At 41.6% G+C, this 21183-nt stretch overlaps 1 protein-coding gene across 2 annotated transcripts; it reads left to right on the forward strand.

The window, feature by feature from the left end:
• The first annotated feature begins 1430 nt into the window (after positions 1–1430).
• LOC124511122 (zinc finger protein 780B-like) lies at positions 1431–20629 on the forward strand. 2 transcript variants are annotated; one of them, XM_047078048.1, is made up of 6 exons: positions 1431–1537; positions 2153–2225; positions 5852–5906; positions 6158–6290; positions 7913–8008; positions 17015–20629. In XM_047078048.1, the coding sequence occupies exons 3-6, from the start codon at positions 5871–5873 to the stop codon at positions 19876–19878; spliced, it is 3129 nt and encodes a 1042-aa protein (XP_046934004.1). In that variant the 5' UTR covers positions 1431–1537; positions 2153–2225; positions 5852–5870; the 3' UTR covers positions 19879–20629. The 2 variants fall into 2 exon arrangements, with proteins under 2 accessions (XP_046934004.1, XP_046934005.1); XM_047078049.1 differs by having other exon boundaries at positions 1431–1533.
• The last annotated feature ends 554 nt before the right edge of the window (positions 20630–21183 follow it).

Here is a 21183-nt window from a genome sequence, read left to right on the forward strand (position 1 = left end):
AATATCTCATTGGGTTCTGATTTGCCTGATGATTAGTGGTGTTGAGCATCCTTTCATGTACCTGTTGATCATTTATATGCCTTCTTTGAGAACTGTCTATTCAGGTCCTTTGTCCATTTTTAAATCAAATATATATATATTTGAGCTATTGAATTATAGGACTTATTTTTTTTGGATATTGGCCCTGTATTATAATATGGTTTACAAACAGTTTTTCCCAATCTGTAGTTTTCCTTTTCATTTTGTTGATTGTTTCTTTTGCTATGAAGAAGGTTTTGAGTTTAAATTAGTCCCACTTTTTTATTTTGCTTTTGTTGCTTGTGCTTTTGCTTTTGTTGCTTGTGCTCCTCCAATACCGAGGAGCTTTTTCTCTGTTTTCTTCTAGGGTTTTGTGATTTTAGGTCTTATGTTTAATTCTTTAATCCATTTTGAGTTGATTTTAATTCTTTTGCATACGGGTATCCTGTTTTCCCAGCACCATTTATCCAAGAAACTATCCTTCTCCCCTTATGTACTCTTGGCTCCCTTGTTGAAGATTGTATATGTATGGGTTTATTTCTGGGCTCTCTATTCTGTTCCATTGATCTATGTTCGGTTTTTATCAGCACCATAGTGTTTGATTACTACGGCTTTATAATATAATTTGAAGTAAGGAAGTGTGATGTCTCCAACTTTACTCTTTTTGCTCAAGATTGCTTTGGCTATTCGAAGTCTTTTGTGCTTCCATATGAATTGTAGGATTTTTTTTTCTATTTTTTGTGAAAAATGCCACTGGAACATTGTTAGGGACTCCATCCAATGTGTAGATCACTTTGGGTGGTATGGACATTTTAACAATATTAATTCTTCTAATCCAGGAACATGGGATGTCCTTCCATTTATTTTTTGTGTCTTCTTCAATTTCTTTCATCAAGTGTAGCTTATGCACCTCCTTAGTTAAATTTGTTCCTAAGTTTGTATTGTTTTTAATGCTATTGTGAATGGGATTTTTTTTCTTAATTTGTTTTTCAGTTTGTGGTTAGCGTACAGAAACATAATCAAGTTTTGTATGTAGATTTTGTATACTGCAACTTTACTAAATCCATTTATTCTGAGTTTTTTGGTGGAGTCTTTTGGGTTTTCCATATATAATATTTCCACCTTCTTTAATAGTTGTGTTCATTTGCATTCTTCTCCATTAAGAGAAAAGTAAGTTACACCGACGGTCTAAGAAACAGCAGTACTCCTTCCACGCGAATCCTCAGTCAGCAGCAGCCTGCGGCTGCGCACTCAGGGAGACTGGAACTCCCACAAATCACTGGGCACCCTTAGGGGCGGGCCCAGGTTGCCTGCCGGGATCAATCCATCCGCCCAACCCTAGGCTTCTGAGGCATTTCCTCTTTGGGACTGCATTTCCCAGCGGCCACTACGCCGAGTTAGCGGCCACTTCCGGCATGCAGGGGTCGTTGTCCTGGTAGGGTGAGGCCTTAAGGTGGAGGAAGAAACCAGTGGCTGCCTGTGCTCATCAGGACCCCAGCCGGAGGGACTGCCAGTGTGGGTGGGCAGAGAGAGGACCTCAGGACAGGGCGCCGACAGGCACGCGAAGGAGCCTCGGCGGCCCGTGTGCGAGCGTGCAGCGAGGAGGGGGATTGTGCGAGCGCGAGTGGCGGACGAGGAATGTGGGAGTCTGTGCTTGGGGGCGCGCCTTGTGCTGCGCTGAGGGGAGAGGGGGCGTGTGGACACTGAGTAGTGCTTTGCTGTGGAGGTGTGTGTGTCAGTGGGACCATTGGCCCGCTGCTTCCTTCGTCTTCTCTCCCAGCCACGTGGCTGCAGCAGAGCAGTGGCCCCTGTAGGGAGGTCAGATACTGAGCCTAGAATGGAAGTTTCCTCGGGAGAGTCCAGACCTGGACCTGGGATGGGAATATTAGAGCTGGAAGTGCCTCTCTGGGGCCCCCACGAGGGCAGCTACTTGCTGAGACCCACCGCATTCTCCGAGTTCTGTCCCCAGGAACCAGCTTCGAACTCCAACTCGGAGACTGATTCCTCCTTTTACTTCCGCCCCTTTTTGTGCGAAGTAAGGGAGGTGTGGCCCTGGAGTGTGCTCTCAGATTTAGTCTGCACTCCCAAGAAAAGCCTGGGGTCTCATGCTTTCCATCTCCTTTTCCTTCCCCAGAGTCGTTACCATTATCCCAAAGAAGGACCCCCAGGAGGATGAGAGTATTATTGCTGTACATCTAAAGTCAAGGGTGAGTTCGTGATTTGTTTTGCTTAAGAAAAAAAAGGATTTTTTTTGTTTTTTTTTTTTTTGTTTTTTTTTTGGTTTTAGAATTTATAGGTTCCAGTAAACTTTCAGGAAATGTAGGGGAGACGTGCAAATTGATACCCCGCCATTTGGTCACCCATTGCCCTCATTTCTTCACTTAATACTCACTTAGCCATTGGGTAAATTTTTCACATCTTCTTGGGCACTCTTTTTCTAAGATGACACGAAAGTAAGCCTCCAGCGATTGATGTTAAAGCTTTATTTTCGGGACTCCGATTTGGTAAGAAAGAGATTGGTGTTTAAGTGGAACCACACACCTTATATCTTTTGCTCTTTAAGGGCCTGCTTTTCTTTTTTTTTTTTTTTTTTTTAATTTTTTTTTTTTCAACGTTTATTTATTTTTGGGACAGAGAGAGACAGAGCATGAACGGGGGAGGGGCAGAGAGAGAGGGAGACACAGAATCGGAAACAGGCTCCAGGCTCTGAGCCATCAGCCCAGAGCCCGACACGGGGCTCGAACTCACGGACCGCGAGATCGTGACCTGGCTGAAGTCGGACGCTTAACCGACTGCGCCACCCAGGCGCCCCAAGGGCCTGCTTTTCAAAGCAAGGGCAGAACAGAGATCGTTTAGCTTATTTCATTCAGTATGTGAGGCTTTCAGAAATGGGAGAAGTGATAGCAACAGGAGGTGGTATCAGTAAGAGCCAGGATTTTTCTAGCAAGTTCCATCAGTTGAAATTTGCATTGCTGGCCACATCTTGTGGAAGTTTGGCAGCTTGAGTTGTGTTTGGGGCTTCTTTTTGTGTGGACCTTGGGAAGCAGTGTAGTGTGGTTGAAACTAAGGGCTGTTGGGGCGCCTGGGTGGCTCAGTCGGTTAAGCGTCCGACTTCAGCTCAGGTCACGATCTCGCGGTCCGAGAGTTCGAGCCCCGCGTCGGGCTCTGGGCTGATGGCTCAGAGCCTGGAGCCTGCTTCCGATTCTGTGTCTCCCTCTCTCTCTGCCCCTCCCCCGTTCGTGCTGTGTGTCTCTCTCTGTCTCAAAAATAAATAAATGTTAAAAAAAAAATTAAAAAAAAAAAAGAAAAAGAAACTAAGGGCTGTGGATCCAGAGTGCCTGGGTTGGAATATTGGTTCGCTTCCTGGCTGTCTCAGGTTTGTAATGAATGTTAAATGAGTTAATGTGTGGGGCGCCTGGGTGGCTCAGTCAGTTGAGTGTCTGACTTTGGCTCAGGTCATGATCTCCTGGTCAGTGAGTTCGATCTGTGCTGACAGCTCAGAGCCTGCTTTGGATTCTGTCTCCCTCTCTTTCTGCCCCTCCCCTGTTCACGCTCTGTTCTCTCTATCTCATTAAAAATGAATAAATGTTAAAAAAAAAAAAAAAGCTGTTTTAAGTGAGTTAATGTGTATAAAGCCCCTTGGAGCAGTGCCAGGCATACAGCAAGTGCTTGATATGTTTTAGCTCTTGTTTATGCGTGGTCATTTTAGCTCATTCCTCTCACCTTCTATACAACAGGGACATTAGGAATATGTGACATATGGGGGCACCTGGGTGGCTCAGTCAGTTAAGCGTCCGACTTCGGCTCGGGTCATGATCTCGCAGTTTGTGAGTTTGAGCCCTGCATTGGGCTCTGTGCTGACAGCTCAGAGCCTGGAGCCTGCTTCGGATTCTGTGTCTCCCTCTCTCTCTGCACCTCCTCTGCTTGTGCTCTGCCTCAAAAATAAATAAACATTAAAAAAAATTAAAAAAGAATAAAGAATTACATTCTCCAGGCTAGGCTCTGAATGTTTCAGGGTAGCATTCTAAGAAAGAGCAGGCCTTACGCCACATTTTATGATATGATTTACACGAGAAAAAGGCAAACAGTAGAGTTTTCTTTAACAAATGTAATCTTTATCCTCAATAATAATGATGGCACATATCAAGCAGTTCACGTGTGTCATTGTGCGTTTTCATTGAATTTTCTTAGTATTCTTCCTGACGACCCTCTGTGCTCCTTACTCTATTCCTGTTTTACTAATGAGGAGACAGAGGCACTCAGAGGTTAATTGTCTTAGTTCAGATTCATATCCTGAATATGAAAGTAAAACTTGTGAGTTCTTTTTACTGACGACAGGATACTATGTTTGAAATTAGATATACTTTTTTTTTCCCCTAAAGTTTATTGATTTATTTTGAGAGAGACAGAGACAGGATGAGTAGGGGCGGGTTAGAGAGAGAGGGAGAGAGAGAATCCCAAGCAGGTGCCATGCTGTCAGTGCAGAGCCCGATGCAGGGCTCGAACCCACGAAACCGTGATATCATGACCTGAGCCGAAACCAAGAGTCAGATGCTTAACTGACTGAGCCACCCAGGCACCCCTAAATGTTTATTTATTTTGAGAGAGAGAGAGCGTGAGCTAGCGAGCATGAGTGGGGGGAGGGGCAGAGGGAGAGAGAGAGAATTCCAAAACAGCTCTTTGCTCTCAGCATGGAGTCTGACGCAGGGCTTGATCTCACGAACTGTGAGATCATGCCCTGCGCCAAAATCGAGTCGGTCACTCAACCAAATGAGCCACGCAGGCACCCCTATACACACATATATTTTACAGACATAGTCATATTCTGCATCCTATTTTGTAACCTGATTTTTCCTACTTAATATTCCATTACGTGGATGCCCTGCTGTATTTAACCAGTTGGCTTTGTTGGACCTAGAAAACCGAACACTGCCGAGCAGTTCCATCTACATCCTTTCCAGTTTTCATGCCTTGCCCCACTTCTCCCAATCCCGAGTTCACAGAGAGGTTCTGATTTGGATAATGTGACCCCTTCTTAGTCCTGAAAGGTGGGACCAAGGGAGGAGAATCTGCACAGAGTGGAATGAGTAGCCCAGTCGTCCTAGGCCTAGTCACATATCCCGAGAACGGAGGATCCCTCTTGTTGAGATATTTTGGAGGACAACGTGTTCCTTGTGGCTTGAGGGGAGAGCTTGATTTTGTCCAGACTCCTCACATTTGATGCCAATTTGTATGGCGGACGGGAGAGAGGGAAAAGGAGAGTGTGTGAAGCAGAGACGGACAGAAGAGGGATTTTAGGAAGTAATTGGAACATAGAAATGGAAAAACAAATTGTATTGTTTTTGTTTTTTTAATGTTTATTTTTGAGAGAGTGACAGAGAGAGAGTGAGTTGGGGAGGGGCAGAGACAGAGGGAGATACAGAATCCAAAGCAGGCTCCAGGCTCTGAGCTGTCAGCACAGAGCCCGACGCGGGGCTCCAACCCACAAACCGCGAGATTATGACCTGAGCCAAAGTCGGACACTCAGCCGACTGAGCCACCCAGGCACCCCTATTTTTTTTTTATTAAGTTTATTTATTTTGAGAGAGAGAGAGAGAGAGAGAGAGGCAGGGAGGGGCAGAGAGAGAATCCCAAGCAGGCTCCCCATTGTCAGCACAGAGCCCAATATGGGGCTCAGAGTCACGAACCGTGAGATCATGACCTGAGCCGAACCCAAAAGTAAGACGCTTAACTGACTGAGCCACTCAGGCTCCCCAAAAAGATTGTTGTATTAATTTAAGTCACTTAGCACCAAGGCACAGCTTGGCTTAAGCCCTTCTCTTATTCTCTCTAGGAGTGGAAGCGTGAGGAAAATGGACCAATTTTGTCATTCTAAAAACATGGGCTATGTAAGTTGGTATCTCCTCTCCTTGAAATATGACTTTACATTTACTTTATCCATTCCAGACGTGCCAGGGTAAGTAGGTTATCCCACGGCACACAAGAAGTTTGCTCTGTAGCAGCGGGAGGCCACAAGAACTTGCAGGCACCCTGCGCAGTTCCCAGTCACTCCTTTCCTGCAGTGTGGTTCTTCTCCCCCCTCTCTGTTCCCCTTGAAATAGTTTCCTTCGGTTTCACCATGATGCATGTGTGTGTGTAGTTTCAGGGCTCTGTGTCATTCAGGGACGTGGCCATCAGCTTCTCCCAGGAAGAGTGGGCGTGTCTGGACCCTGCTCAGAGGGCTTTGTACAGGGACGTGATGTTGGAGAACTATAGCCACCTGCTCTCACTGGGTAAGACTATTTCCCCCGATGTTAATTAATTTGAGAGATAAATTTGTTTTGCAATAAAATTAGTATTGAGCAATTGTAATTATTAATAAATTGTTAGTGTCTGTTCTCTGGAATATCAGCTTTCTTCACCATGAATTTCAGGACTGTGTTTTAAGAAATAGATGTGTTCTGGGGTGCCTGGGTGGCTCAGTCGGTTAAGTGTCCGACTCCGGCTCAAGTCATGATCTCACGGTCTGTGAGTTTGAGCCCTGCGTCAGGCTCTGTGCTGACAGCTCAGAGTCTGGAGCCTGCTTCGGATTCTGTGTCTCCCTCTCTGTCTCTGCCCCTCCCCCCTCCTGCTCTGTCTCTCTCTGTCTCTGAAAAATGAATAAAAGTTAAAAAAAAATAAAAAAATAGATGTGTTCAGGGCTGCCTGGGTGGCTCAGGTGGTTAAGTGTCCAACTTCAGCTCAGGACATGATCTCACGGTTCTTGAGTTTGAGCCCCACATCAGGCTTCGCGCTTCAGATTGTCTGTCTCCCTCTCTTTCTGCCCCTCTCCACCTTGCGTACTCTCTCTCAAAAATAAATAAATAAACATTAAAAAAAAAAAAAAGCCAAGTTCTTTCTTGTTCCCAAAGGAAATAGTTTGGGATTTGTTGGGTTGAAAATGGGCATGTGCATGAAATGCCTGCGTCTTGCCCACCCCTCTGAATTTTCTCCCTTACGCCTGCCCTCTCTGTCACTGCCCCTTTCTAAATGACCAAGGGACAGAATTAGGAATCTTGGACATGTATTGTATGATCATTTTCTAAGACAGGTTTCATATTGTGTTTGATCTCAGAATTACTGTAGATGTTCTGGGTTGTTGTTTTTTTCTGACCCACTTGAAAGAAGAACAGTGTTTTGAGTTTTTCTATCAAAAGAGCCTCTATGATTTATGTGGTATTGATTGGATCAACCAAATTCATTTAAAACCAAAGCGGACACATTCCATTTCCTTTAACAGACATTCCTTTACTCGCTTTGTAGTTTCAGGCTGTAAAGTTTGTATTTTCACTAAATGAACATAAGAACGAAGAACGAACTAGAATGTTAAGGAGGCAAAATAAAGAACAACAATAAAAATACTATTAACTTTGTAGTACTATATGCTAGGCAATGTTGGAAGTGTTTTACATATACTAAATAAGTTTAATACCAACCCTATAAAGTGGGTATTATTATCATCCCCATTTTAGAGATGGGAAAACTGATGGACACAGGGCTTGCCTGGGATCCTGTTGCTACTGGGTATCAGGACAGGGTTTTCACCAGGCAGTCTGGCTTGAAGGTTCATGTTCTCAGCTACTGAATTGTACTTCCTCTCAAAGGACAGACCCTATGTGAGTTTAAGTGATGTAAGTCCTAAATAAACAAACAAATAAATAAATAAATAAATAAATGATGTAAGTCCTTTGTCTAACCTAGCTGCTCTCATACAATCTTCTCAACCCTTCTCTGAAGTCTTTTCTTAATATCATTTTGACTTTTAAATTATTACAAATTTAACCAGGTCTTAACCAAAGTTCTGTTTTGTGGGGTTTTGTATATTTAAAAAATTCTTTTTCTATACCATGCATCATTTTTTTTTTTTTTTAAGCAGGAAGGTCCATTTCTAAGCCAGATGTGATTACCTTACTGGAGCAAGAGAAAGAGCCTTGGGTGGTTGTGAGGAAAGAAACAAGTGGATGGTACCCAGGTGAGTAGGGGAGAAGCTGGCAGAGAGGGTCAGGAGAGGGTCAGAGATGACTCACACCCCTGAGATGTGGTTTGGAAAATTCCTTCAGAGACCCAAGACCTGTTAGATAAAGATGCCTGAGACCCGGGAAGGAAGTAAAACTCACAGCGTGGGCTCTCCAAGGAACTTCATCTGTTGCCAGTCACCTCTCATTTTTGTTCTCTTATTTCCTCCCCTTTCAGCGGAGTGAGCGCCTGTTTTCTTTCCCAGTGTGACCTTTTAACATGTATTTTGCATCCAGCTGTTTTCCAGCTCTACTTTTGCATTTAAATTTCTACATGTGTTTTCAGTGTCTAAAAAATGCATTCATATAATTCAGCAAAGATTTATCGAGTGTCCACTCCCAGCAAAGCACTGCTCAGCATTGTCTGCACAGTGAAATGAACATGACTGATAAGAGTCCCTGCTCTCGTGGACTTTACCTGCAGTTGGCAAGATGTGGGTTAAACAAGTAAGCCCATGAGCAAATCAGTAATGTCAGGAATCATGCTGTGCAGACAAGTATATAGGAGTAATGGGGTAGGAATGACAGGGCTCGGTGTGGGGGGCGCTGGGTGGCTCAGTTGGTTAAGTGTCCGACTCTTGATTTCAGCCTAGGTCATGATCTCATGGTTTGTGAGTTCGAGCCCAGCATCGGGCTCTAAACTGACAGTGGGAGCCTGCTTGGGCTGCTCCCTCTCCCTCTCTCTCTCTGCCCCTACCCTGCTTGCTCTCTCTGTCTCTCAAAAATAAATAAATCGGGGTACCTGGGTGGCTCAGTCAGTTGAGCATCCGACTTCAGCTCAGGTCATGATCTTGAGGTTCCTGAGTTTAAGCCCCACGTCGGACTCGCTTCTGTCAGCTCAGAGCCCACTTCAGATCCTCTATTCCCTCTCTCTGCCCTTCCCCAGCTGGCACTCTCTCAAAAATAAATAAAAAACATTAAAAATAATTAAAAATAAATAAATAAACTTAAAAAAAAAAAAAAGAAAGAATAACAGGGCTTGGGTGCTTAGAGCGCGTGTCCTGAAGTAGGCATGCTTGCATAGAACTGTGAAGGAAGGTTTCGGGCCACAAATATGGGACAGAGCATTCTGTCTGCTCAGACTAAGCGGGAGACACAGAGGCCCTGAGATGGAAGTGATTTCTGTGTGACTGGGAGCTGTAAGAAGGTTAGAACAGAATATGGGAAGGATGGTAGGAAGGGCGGTCTGGGAGTTAGGCCAGGACCAGATCATACGAGGTCCTAATTGTTATTGTGAGGAGTATAGAATGTTTTCCCAAGAGTTACTTACAGCCATGTTCTGATCTGTATTGAAAGTTTTCCTCATTTCTTACTCTAAACAAAGCATGACAAGAATACAGAAGACCACATAAAACAAAGAATTGCATGATTAGTTGTTTTAAGATATACACATATGAAACACCAGGTTGTGAGTTAGGATTTTGCCAGCTGTCCCGGAAGCCTGTTTTGTGTCTGTTCGCACTCACAAACCTTTCCTTCCCTGAAGGAGAGTTTTTCTCTAGAGGTTTATTGTCTGAGTGAGCATCTCCAGTCTGATTTTGTTTGGCCTTTTGTTTTAAAAAGTCTTAAGTCTCTTTCAAATTAAAGGTTCTTGATTTTGTTGTTAACAGTTTTTTCTTGATTAAGTCAGATCATTTGTCCTGTAGTTTCATACCATCTGGATTTTGCTGATTGCATCTTGGTGATATGGAGGAACATGTTCCACTGTCTCCTATTTCCTGTAAAATGATAGTTGAGTCTAGAAGCTTAATCAAACTTTTGAGGGAATTTTTTTTTTTTGGCAAGACTGTTTTCCTAGATGATGGTAATATTCTTCAGTCCATCGGCATGTGGTATCTGGGTTTCTTGTTTTAATGATGTTAGCAGTCATTGATAGTCAGTTACTATGTCCCTTAATTCACTAGAGGTTGTAAATTGGTGATATTATAATTCTGTCATTTATTCTTTATTAGCTAGAATGCATCTGTAAAAAGAAATATCACCTTATTTACTACTTGGTTACTCAGTTATACAGATCAAATAGAAAATTGAAGATAGTGGGGCGCCTGGGTGGCTCAGTCGGTTGACTAGCCGACTTCGGCTCAGGTCATGATCTCATAGTTCGTGGGTTCGAGCCCCATGTTGAGCTCTGTGCTGACAACTCAGAGCCTAAAGCCTGCTTCAGATTCGGTGTCTCACTCTCTCTCTGCCCCATCCCCCTCTCCCTCTGTCTCTCTCTCAAAAATAAATAAGTGTTTAACAAAATTAAAAATATATATAATAGCAATCTCACATTTAAAAAAAAATTAAAGGTATTCTTTTCCTTTGTTCACTAATTTTCTAAATAATGAGTTGGTTTCCTAGCATCCTTTCAAAGGTGACTCCTTTTTTATGATGATTAGGAATACATGGGATTATAATATTTGATGTACTTCCCTCTGTTGTTACTATGTTTGCTGACTCAAATTGTCCCATCAATTGGCCAGTGTGAACCTCTTCGAGTTGGCTCTGGAGCCCTTTTAACATGACCCTGGTGGCCTTTGAGAGACTCCTTCCTGTCTAATAAGACAGCCTGTTTCTAGGCTTGTCTTGTACATTTCCCCCACCCCCCCCCCCTTTTTTTTCCCCTCAAAAAAGCCCTGCTTTTTTTAATGGAAAATAGTCAATATAAATAGTCAATATAAACCCTGCTATTTTTATTATTATTTTTTTTTATGGTTAGGTTTCTTCTGTCCCTTTTTATCTAAAGAGGTTTTGTTCCTTAAAATTTATTTTAATTTTTTTTACTTTGGTTTTTCTCTCTTACTCTTCTTTGGAGTCTAAGTACAGGCTAGTTTACTTAAAGCATGGCATTCTGAATTCATGTGCTTTAAAGATTTTTCTCATGACTTGCTTCCGAAGGCTTCACAGTGGATTCCAATAGCATCATGTGAAGAATCACATCACATCCAGTCTCTTTAGAGATTGCTGTGGTTTTGGTCAACCAAGTATGGCTTTCCATTTCCAAAGGAATGAATAATCTCTGAGTTGAGCTTCAGCAGGATTTTAGTGGCCAGAGACTGTAGTAAATGATTTCACTCATTTAAAATATGTCGAGACTGCTTTATTTTATAACCCAATATATGGTCAGTTTTTATAAATGTTCTGTGTGATTGACAAAGGAATGTGTATTTGTAGTCTCAAGTTTGTTTTGTGTGTGTTTTTTTAAATGTTTATTTTTGAGAGAGAGAGAGAGAGTGTGTGTGTGTGAGCAGGGGAGGGGCAGAGAGAGAGGGAGACACAATCTGAAGCAGGCTCCAGGCTCAGAACTGTCAACAGAGAGCCCAATATGGGGCTCAAACCCATGAACCGTGAGATCATGACCTGAGCTGAAGTCAGATGCTCAACCGACTGAGCCACCCAGGCGCCCCATGTTGGAGCTATTTTCTTTGAAATGTGGTCAGTGGCACTCACTTCATAGTTGTTTTGTTTTGTTCTGTTTTTAATGTTTCTTTTTGAGAGAGAGAGAGAGAGAGTGTGAGTAATTGAGGGGCAGAGAGAGAGGCAGACACAGAATCCGAAGCAGGCTTCCGGCTCCCAGCTGTCCATATATTGGGTTATACTGACCATATATCGGGTTATAAAATAAAGCAGTCTTGAGTTAGCACAGAGCCCCACGTGGGACTGGAACTCAAGAATCATGAGATCATAACCTGAGCTGAAGTCAGATGCATAACTCACTGAGCCACCCATGTGCCCCTTACTTTGTAGTTTTAAGTTTTGTGGCCTAACATGTGATCTGTTCTGGAGAATGTTGCATGGGCACTTGAAAAGAATGTGTGTTCTGCTGTTCTGGGATGGAATGTTCTGAATATATGTGTCATTCAAAGCCACTGTTTCCTTGTTGAATTTCTGCCTGGATGATCTATCCATTGATATAAGTGAGGTGTTAAAATCCCTATTTTTTTTTATTTTTTAGAGAGAGAGAGCGTGAGTGGGGGAGAGGGACAGAGGGAGAGAGAGAGAATTTTAAGTAGGCTCCACACTCAGCGCAGAGCCTGCTGTGGGGCTCAATCCCACAATCCTGGGATCATGACCTGAGCCGAAATCAAGAGTTGGATGCTCAACCAACTTAGCCACCCAGGCGCCCCACCTACTATTACTGCATTATTGTCAGTTTCTTCCTTTATGTCTGTAAACAGTGGCTTTATGTATTTAGGTGTTTCCATGTTGGGTGGATAAATATTTACAATTACTATATACTATTGTTGGATTGTCCTCTTTATCATTATGTGGTGTCATTCTTTGTCTCTTGTTACAGTCTTTACGTTAAAGTCTATTTTGTCCAATATAAGTATTGCTACCACAGCTTCTTTTTGCTTCTATTTGCATGGTAGATGATTTTCTATGCATTCACTTTCAATCTTTATGTGTCTTTATGTCTGATATGAGTTTCTTCTAGGCAGCATGTAGATGGGTCTTGCTTTTTTATCCATTCAGTTATTGTAGGTCTTTTGATTGGAGCATTTAGTCCATTCACATTTGAAGTAATTATTGATAGGTATGTAGTTATTGCCAGTTTGTTATTTGTTTTATGGTTGTGTTTATAGTTCTCTCTTCCTTTCTTCTCTTGCTGTCTTCCTTTGTGGTTTGATGGCTTTCTTTAATGTTATATTTGGATTTTTTTCTCTTTATCTTCTATCTATTATAGGTTTTTGTTTTGTGGTTACCATCAGAGTCATATATAACATCTTGGGTTGCCTGGGTGGCTCAGTTGATTAAACAGCCAACCTTGGCTCAGGTCATGATCTCACAGTTTGTGGGTTTGAGCCCCATGTCGGGCTCTGTGCTGACAGTTCAGAGCCTGGAGCCTGCTTCGGATTCTGTATTTCCCTCCCTCTCTGTCCCTCCCCTGCTCATGCTCTGTCTCTCTGTCTCTCACAAATGAATAAACATTAAAAAAAATTTTTTTAGATAACATGTGTATAGCAGTCTATATTAAGTTGATGGTTGCTAAAGTTTGAGTCCATTCTAAAAGAACTAAAGTTTTACTCCCCCCATTCTGTTTTATGTATATGATGTCATACTTTACATCTTTTTATTTTGTGAATCCCTTGGCTGATTTTTATAAATATAATTGATTTTTCTGCTTTTGTGCTTTAACCTTCATACTGGTTTTATAAGTGATTAATCTACTACTTTTATTACATGTTTGCATTTACCTGTGAAATTTTTTCCTTTCTTAACTTTCTTATTCCATTAAAAAAAATTTTCAATGTTTATTAATTTTTGAGAGAGAGAGTTTGAGCAGGGGAGGGCAGAGAGAGAGGGAGATACAGAATCTGAAGCAGGCTCCAGGCTCTGAGCTATCAGCACAGAGCCTGATGTGGGGCTTAAACTCATGAACCATGAGATCATGACCTGAAATTGAAATCGGATGCTCAACCAATTAAACCACCCAGATGCCCCAATAACTTTCTTATTCCTAATTATGGTCTTTTCTTTCCATTCAAAGAATGCCCTTTAATGTTTCTTGTAAGGCTGGTTTAAATGGTAATGAGCTCCTTTAACTTGTTTGTATGGGAGACTCTATCTCTCCTATTCTGAATGATAGCTTTGCTGGGTAGAGTATTCTTGGTTGCAGGTTTTTTTCCTTTCAGTACTTTGAATATATCATACCCCTCCCTTCTGGCCTGTAAAGTTTCTGCCAAAAATCAACAGAATAGCCTTAAAGGGTGTCTCTTCTATACAACATTTATTTTTCTCTTGCTGCTTTTAAAATTCTCCCTCTGTTACTACTTTTTTGCTATTTTGATTACTGTGTGTCTTGATGTGGACTTCCTGGGGTTAACTTTATTGGGAGTTCTCTATGCCTTCTGGATCTGGATGTCTGTTTCCTTCCTCAGATTAGGAAATTTTTCAGCTATTATTTCTTCAAATAAATGTTCTGCCCCCTTTTCTCTCTCTTCTCCTTCTGGAATCCTTATAATGTGAATGTTATTATTCTTGATGATGTTGCTGAGTTTTCTTTATCTATTCTCATTTTTTATTCTTTTTATTTTTTGCTGTTCAGCTTGATTGCTTTTCCCTACACTGTCTTCCAGGTCGCTGATCTGTTCTTCAGCTTCTTCTAATATGCTCTTGAGTCCCTCAGTGTTGTTTTGTTTTGTTTTGTTTTGTTTTGTTTTGTTTTGTTTATCTCCGTCATTGAGTTCATCTCTGAGTGGTTCTTTTTTATATTTACTGTTTGTTTTTGAAGGCCTCACTGAGATCATGCACTTTTTTCTCAAGTCAGGTGAATATTTTTATGACCATTGCTTTGAATTCTTTATCAGGCACATTGCTTATCTCCATTTCATTTAGCTTTTTTGCTGTGGTTTTGTCCTGTTCTCTCATTTGGGACATATTCCTCTGTCTTCTCATTTTATATAACTCTGTGTGTTTGCTTCTGTATATTAGGAGAGTCAGTTACAGCTCCTGATCTTAAAAGTAGTGGCCTTAGGAAGAAGAGAAGTCCCATGGTGCCCTGCAGTGCAGGGTCCCCTGTTCACTAGATCCATATGCTTTTCAGCCTCTGCCTCACTGTTGTGGCAGAGCCTCCTCTGTCAGTCCATTGTCCTCAGTGCCCCACTTTGCCTGTTTTGGACAAGATTTGATCTCGGTGTTGTTAAGGGGTAGTCTGGGGCCTCCAGCAGCTTATAGTGTGGTGGTGTCAGCAGTTAGACTAGATGCCTGCTCTCAGCCTGTCTGCTGGGGCTGTAGTTGAACCAACCTGCAAGGCACCCTCTATGCCTTGTCCCCTGAGAGGCTTTCCCTGGGGGGCAGGGCCGGCAGTCAGACCAGATGCCTGCCCCCAGTCCATCTGCCAGGGCTGTGGTCACACTATTGCTAGCTATGAGGTTCAGTTGCCAGAACCACGGGCATACCCGTGTGTGTGTGTGTGTGTGTGTGTGTGTGTGTGTGTGTGGTTATCTTCCCCCCTCCCCAGAGCAGGAGTCACTTTGGAGTGGGACGGGTTTGATGGGGCAGATCCACAGGAGAATGTGGAGGTGGGGCATGCAGTGCTAGCAAGGTCGGTGTTGTGTGTTTGCACTGGTTCCCTGAAGCTCCCAACTATCTAGGCAAGTGTTGGTGGCACAGGGAATGGTTCCTGCCAGCTCTTTTGTTGTTGGAGAAGTTTCTTTTTTTTTTAATTTTTTTTTCAACGTTTATTTATTTTTGGGACAGAGAGAGACAGAGCATGAACGGGGGAGGGGCAGAGAGAGAGGGAGACACAGAATCAGAAACAGGCTCCAGGCTCTGAGCCATCAGCCCAGAGCCCGACGTGGGGCTCGAACTCACGGACCGTGAGATCGTGACCAGAGCTGAAGTTGGAGGCTTAACCGACTGCGCCACCCAGGCGCCCCTGGAGAAGTTTCTTAAAGATCCCTGCACCTCCAGCACACATTCTGAGATTGGTAAATGAATGTTTTTCATGTATACCGCAGGCACTTTTCAAACTGCCGCTTCTGTGTTGTATCTTAGCAGGTTGTTTGTTAATGCTGGCTCTTTAAGGATGGGGACTCAAATTTCCCGTCAACCTCTGGCTTTCCCAGAACTAAGCCTGCTGATTTTTAAAGTACCTAGAGTTAAGTACAGTCAGTTTACCCACTGATTGTAAAAACTTGTGAAGTTAAGCCCCACTGGTTTTCGTTCTTTTCTTTTCTTTTTTTAAAAATATTTATTTTTGAGAGAGATAGAGCATGCAAGTTCGAGAGGGGCAGAGAGAGGGAGGGACAGAGGATTAGAAGCAGCTTCTGTGCTGACAATAGATAGCCCAATGTGGGGCTTGAACTCACAAGCCATGAGATCATGACCTAAGCTGAAGTTGGACGCTCAATCAGCTGAGCCACCCAGGCGCACCTGTACTTAAATTGTTTTGAATGGTTTGCCTTTACTCTTACAATAAAATCCAAAACCCTTGCCACAGATAATGAGACCACCTATGAAGCCACTGCCATCCTTTGGATCCTGTCTCTACCACACTGCCTTCTTTCAGCACTTAGAACATGATAGAACCTTTTTTCAATAACTTCATTCTTCACTTAGACTGTTTTCATCATACGAGAGTCCTGTGGCCTGAGGTGCTTGTAGGAGACACCATTTTCATTTTTTAAGACTCAAAAGAAGGGGCGCCTGGGTGGCTCAGTCAGTTAAGTGTCCGACTTTGGCTCAGGTCATGATTTGTGGTTCGTGGGTTTGACCCCTGTGTCAGGCTCTGTGCTGACAGCTCAGAGCCTGGAGCCTGCTTGGGATTCTGTGTCTCCCTCTCTCTCTTCCCCTATCCCCCCAAAAATAAATAACATTAAAAAAAAAAACCAGTTTAAGTACAGACCCTTAAACTTTGATTTGCATCAGAATTATCTGATAGAGATGTTAAAAATACAGCATTGTAGGACTTATTCCTAAAAATTCCGATTCTGTGCATCTGAGTTGCTTGAATATCAGTTTTTGTAACAAACCTACCAAAGGATTTTGACTTAATACCTAAATTTCACAGTTAATCTCTTCCCTATTATGAGTATCACCATCTTATTTACATAAACTTTCTTCATTTTTGGAGCTTTTCTTATCATTTTTCAAATTCTCTGAAAGTATATTATATGTACTTTCAATATATATCTTTTTTATTTTTCTTGCTCTACATATTTTTAGAGTTATGTATTCTTTTTTAAAAAAATTGTTAAACGTTATTCATTTTTTGAGAGAGAGACAGAGCGCAGGTTGGGGAGGGGCAAAGAGAGAGGGAGACACAGAATCCGAAGCAGGCTCCAGGCTCTGAGCTGTCAGCAGAGCCTGACGCAGGGCTTGAATCCACGAACTGGGAGATCATGACCTGAGGCAAAGTCGGATGCTTACCGGACTGAGCCACCCAGATGCCCCTAGAGTTATGTATTCTTTAATGGATTTTGTACATGTGTATATACAGGCAAATAAAATGTGTTTGCTTTCTCCTTTTCTTTCAGATTTGGAGTCAAATTATGGAGCTAAGAAGTTATCTCCAGAAAATGATATTTACGAAATAAATTTGCCCAAACAGAGTATAACACAAATAAGTAAAACTCCTGACCTCAAGGCCTCCAATTGTAGAAATGACTCAAAATGCAGAAATAGATTTAGGGGACGACAGAGACATCAAGAGGGGTATATCAGTCAAAAGATAATAAGCTATGAAAAAATGCATACTTATACTCATCATATTTCTCTTATTCACAATACAGATAAGCCATATGAATGTAAGGAGTGTGGGAAGAACTTTAGTCGTGGTTCAAATCTTATTCAGCATCAGAGTATTCATACGGGAGAGAAACCCTACAAATGTAAGGAATGTGGGAAGGCCTTTAGACTTCTTATCCAGCTTACTCGCCATCAGAAATTTCATAGTGGTGAAAAACCCTTTAAATGTAAGCAATGTGGGAAAGCTTTTAGTCTTCCCACCCAGCTCAATCGCCATGAGAACATTCATACAGGTGAGAAACCATTTGAGTGTAAGGAATGCGGTAAGTCCTTTAATCGTAGCTCAAACCTTGTTCAACATCAGAGTATTCATACGGGTGCAAAACCCTATGAATGTAAAGAGTGTGGGAAAGGCTTTAATCGTGGTTCAAACCTTATTCAGCACCAGAAAATTCATTCTAGTGAGAAACCCTTTGAGTGTAAGGAGTGTGGGAAGGCCTTTAAATATCATTACCAACTTACTGAACATTGTCGAATTCATACTGGTGAGAAACCCTTTGAATGTAAAGAATGTGGGAAGGCCTTTTGTCTTCCAGTAGAGCTTGCTAGACATCAGAACATTCATACTGGTGAGAAACCATTTACATGTAAGGAATGTGGCAAGGCCTTCAGTCGTGGCTCGAATCTTGTCCAACATCAGAGTATTCATACTGGTGAGAAACCCTACGGATGTAAGGAGTGTGGAAAGGCTTTTAGACTTCACCTACAACTTTCTCGACATCAGAAAACGCATACTGGTGAAAAACCATTTGAATGTAAAGAATGCGGGACAGCCTTCCAATATCAGTACCAACTTATTGAGCATCAGCGAATTCACACAGGTGTGAAACCTTATGAATGTAAGGAATGTGGGAAATTGTTTCGTCGTGGTTCAAACCTCATTCAACATCGGAGTGTTCATACTGGAAAGAAACCTTTTGAATGTAAGGAATGTGGGAAGGCCTTTAGACTCCATATACAACTTATTCGACATGAGAAATTTCATACCGGTGAGAAGCCCTTTGAATGTGGAAAATGTGGAAAAGCCTTTAGTCTTCTCACCCAGCTTCATCGCCATGAGAACATTCATACAGGTGAGAAACCATTTGAATGTAAAGAATGTGGGAAGTCCTTTAATCGTGTCTCAAACCTTGTTCAACATCAGAGTATTCATGCTGGCGTGAAACCCTATGAATGTAAAGAGTGTGGGAAGGGCTTTAATCGTGGCTCAAACCTTATTCAACATCAGAAAATTCATTCTAGTGAGAAACCCTTTGAGTGTAAGGAGTGCGGGAAGGCCTTTAGGTATCATTACCGACTTATTGAACATCATAGAATGCATACTGGTGAGAAACCCTTTGAATGTAAAGAATGTGGGAAGGCCTTTACTCTTCTGACACAGCTTACTCGACATCGGAACATTCATACTGGTGAGAAACCATTTAAATGTAAGGAATGTGGCAAGGCCTTCAATCGTGGTTCAAATCTTGTTCAACATCAGAGTATTCATACTGGCGAGAAACCCTATGGATGCAAGGAGTGTGGAAAGGCTTTTAGACTTCACCTACAACTCTCTCGACATCATAAAACGCACACTGGTGAGAAACCGTTTGAATGTAAGGAATGTGGGGCAGCCTTTAGACATCAGTACCAAGTTATTGAACATCAGCGAATTCATACAGGTGTGAAACCCTATGAATGTAAGGAATGTGCAAAGAGCTTTAGTCGTGGTACAGACCTTAGAGTACATCAGAGAATTCACACTGGTGAGAAACCCTTTGAATGTAAGGAATGTGGGAAGGCCTTTCGACATCATTATCAGTTTCTTGGACATTCCAGAATTCATACTGGTGAGAACCCCTATGAATGTAAGGAATGTGGGAAATGCTTTATTTGCAGTAGTGAACTTAGAGTACATCAGAGAATTCATACTGGTGAGAAACCATATCAGTGTAAGGAATGTGGGAAGGCCTTCAGTCGTAGCTCAAACCTTATTCAACATGTTAAAATTCATACTGGTGAGAAGCCCTATGAATGTAAGGAATGTGAAAAGGCCTTTAGCAATAATTATGAACTTACTGTACATCAGAGAATTCATACTGGTGAGAAACCTTATGAATGTAAGGAATGTGGGAAAACTTTTAGACTTAGTTCAGTCTTTACTGCCCATCAGAGAATTCATACAGGTATGAAACCCTATGAATGTAAAGAATGTGGAAAGAGCTTTAGTTGTAGCTCAAACCTTATTCAACATGAGAGGATTCATACTGGTGAAAAACCTTATGAATGTAAGGAATGTGGGAAGGCCTTTAGACTTAGGTCAGTGTTTATTGCCCATCAGAGAATTCATACAGGTCTGAAACCCTATGAGTGTAAAGAATGTGGGAAAGCCTTTACTATGACTGGTCAGCTGACCCGACATCAGAAAATTCATAATCGTCAGAAGTCCTATGAATATAAGGAATGCGGGAAAAAAACCTTCCTTGGTTATGAACAGCTTACTCATCATCAGAGAATTCACAGTGGCAAGAAACCCTATGGATATAAAAGAATGTGGGAAGACCTTCCATCATGGACTGAGATTTGCTCAACAGCACAGTATTCCTACTGGTGAGGAACTCCTTGAGTATAAGTAATGTGGAAGTATTGACAGTCACAGCAAACACTTTAGAGAAGACATTCTGATGAGGGAGTCTTTAAATGTAAGAAATACAGGGTGGCCGTTGTGTTCATTGTTTACTAATCATGAAAGATATTTTACTACGTATGTTAATTTCATGCATTTAGAAAAGCCTTCAAACTCCAACTGGAGAAAAACTATCCTTGGAACAAATATAAGCTACATCTACCTGAGGCATGTGCTTTATTTCCATTTCACTACCTATGTGACATTAGACTAGGTGCCTAGCCTCTTTCTGCATCATTTATAATGGCAATGGTAGTGAGTACTAGTGCAATTATAGGAATAAATGTGTTACAGTACACAGAAAATCCTTGAAAAAGTATTTGGCACATGCTTGTGCTCATAAAGGATAGCTTTTACATTGTTCCATTAGCATTACTGTTACTGAGGACAGGAAAAGTGTATTGTGAATCATTTAGAAAAACCTCATCCATTCACTATTAAGTTTTAAATAACTTCCGTATAAAATTTCATGGGAGGTAAAGAACACGTGAGGATTTTCATTAAGAGCTCATCCCTTAAGTTACATCAGAAAGTTAATTTTGGAAAGAAACCCTATGGATTTCGTGCGTGAGGAGATATTGAGAAAACAGCTGTTGAAGAATCAGGGAGAGTTTTTGAAGTGACTTGTCTATAAAAGGCAACAGGCAGAAAATGTATAATTTATATTCTCTGTCCAGAAGTTAAGATAAATTAAATATTAGTGAAAGAATAGCAAAATAAAAGCTATCCATTTATGTTATCCAACTCTTTATCATGAAAATTGCTACACATATGAAAAAGATGAAAGAACAAACACCCATATACCCCTTCTAGATTCAGAGTTGTTAACAATTTGACATTTATTTTTCTGTATATTTTATGTTGTGCCATTGAGAATATGTTTTAGACATCATGTACTTTACCCCTTATTACATCAGTATGTATCTCCCAAACATAAAGACAATCTCATATATAGCCGTAGTACCATAATTACCCTTAAGGAAATTATCCATAATTCCATATTACCTATCTTCATTGGCCTCTAAAATGCCTTTTTTAGGAGTTCATCTTCTGAATAGCATGCATTCCAGATTATGTATTATATTTGGTTTTAAGCTCTCTTTAGTCTTTTTTAGTCTAGGATAGTAACTCAAATTTTCTGGAGTACCAAAATCATCTGTGACTCCTAGTAAAAATACAGAGGTCCAGGCCCACTGAGCCTCTGTATCTTTACTAGTTCTGCAGGGGATTTTG

This window comes from Lynx rufus, unplaced genomic scaffold (genome assembly GCF_022079265.1).
Source record: "Lynx rufus isolate CCGP_SWC_20201006 ecotype Redwood Valley unplaced genomic scaffold, mLynRuf1.p SCAF_16, whole genome shotgun sequence".
NCBI lineage: Eukaryota > Metazoa > Chordata > Mammalia > Carnivora > Felidae > Lynx > Lynx rufus.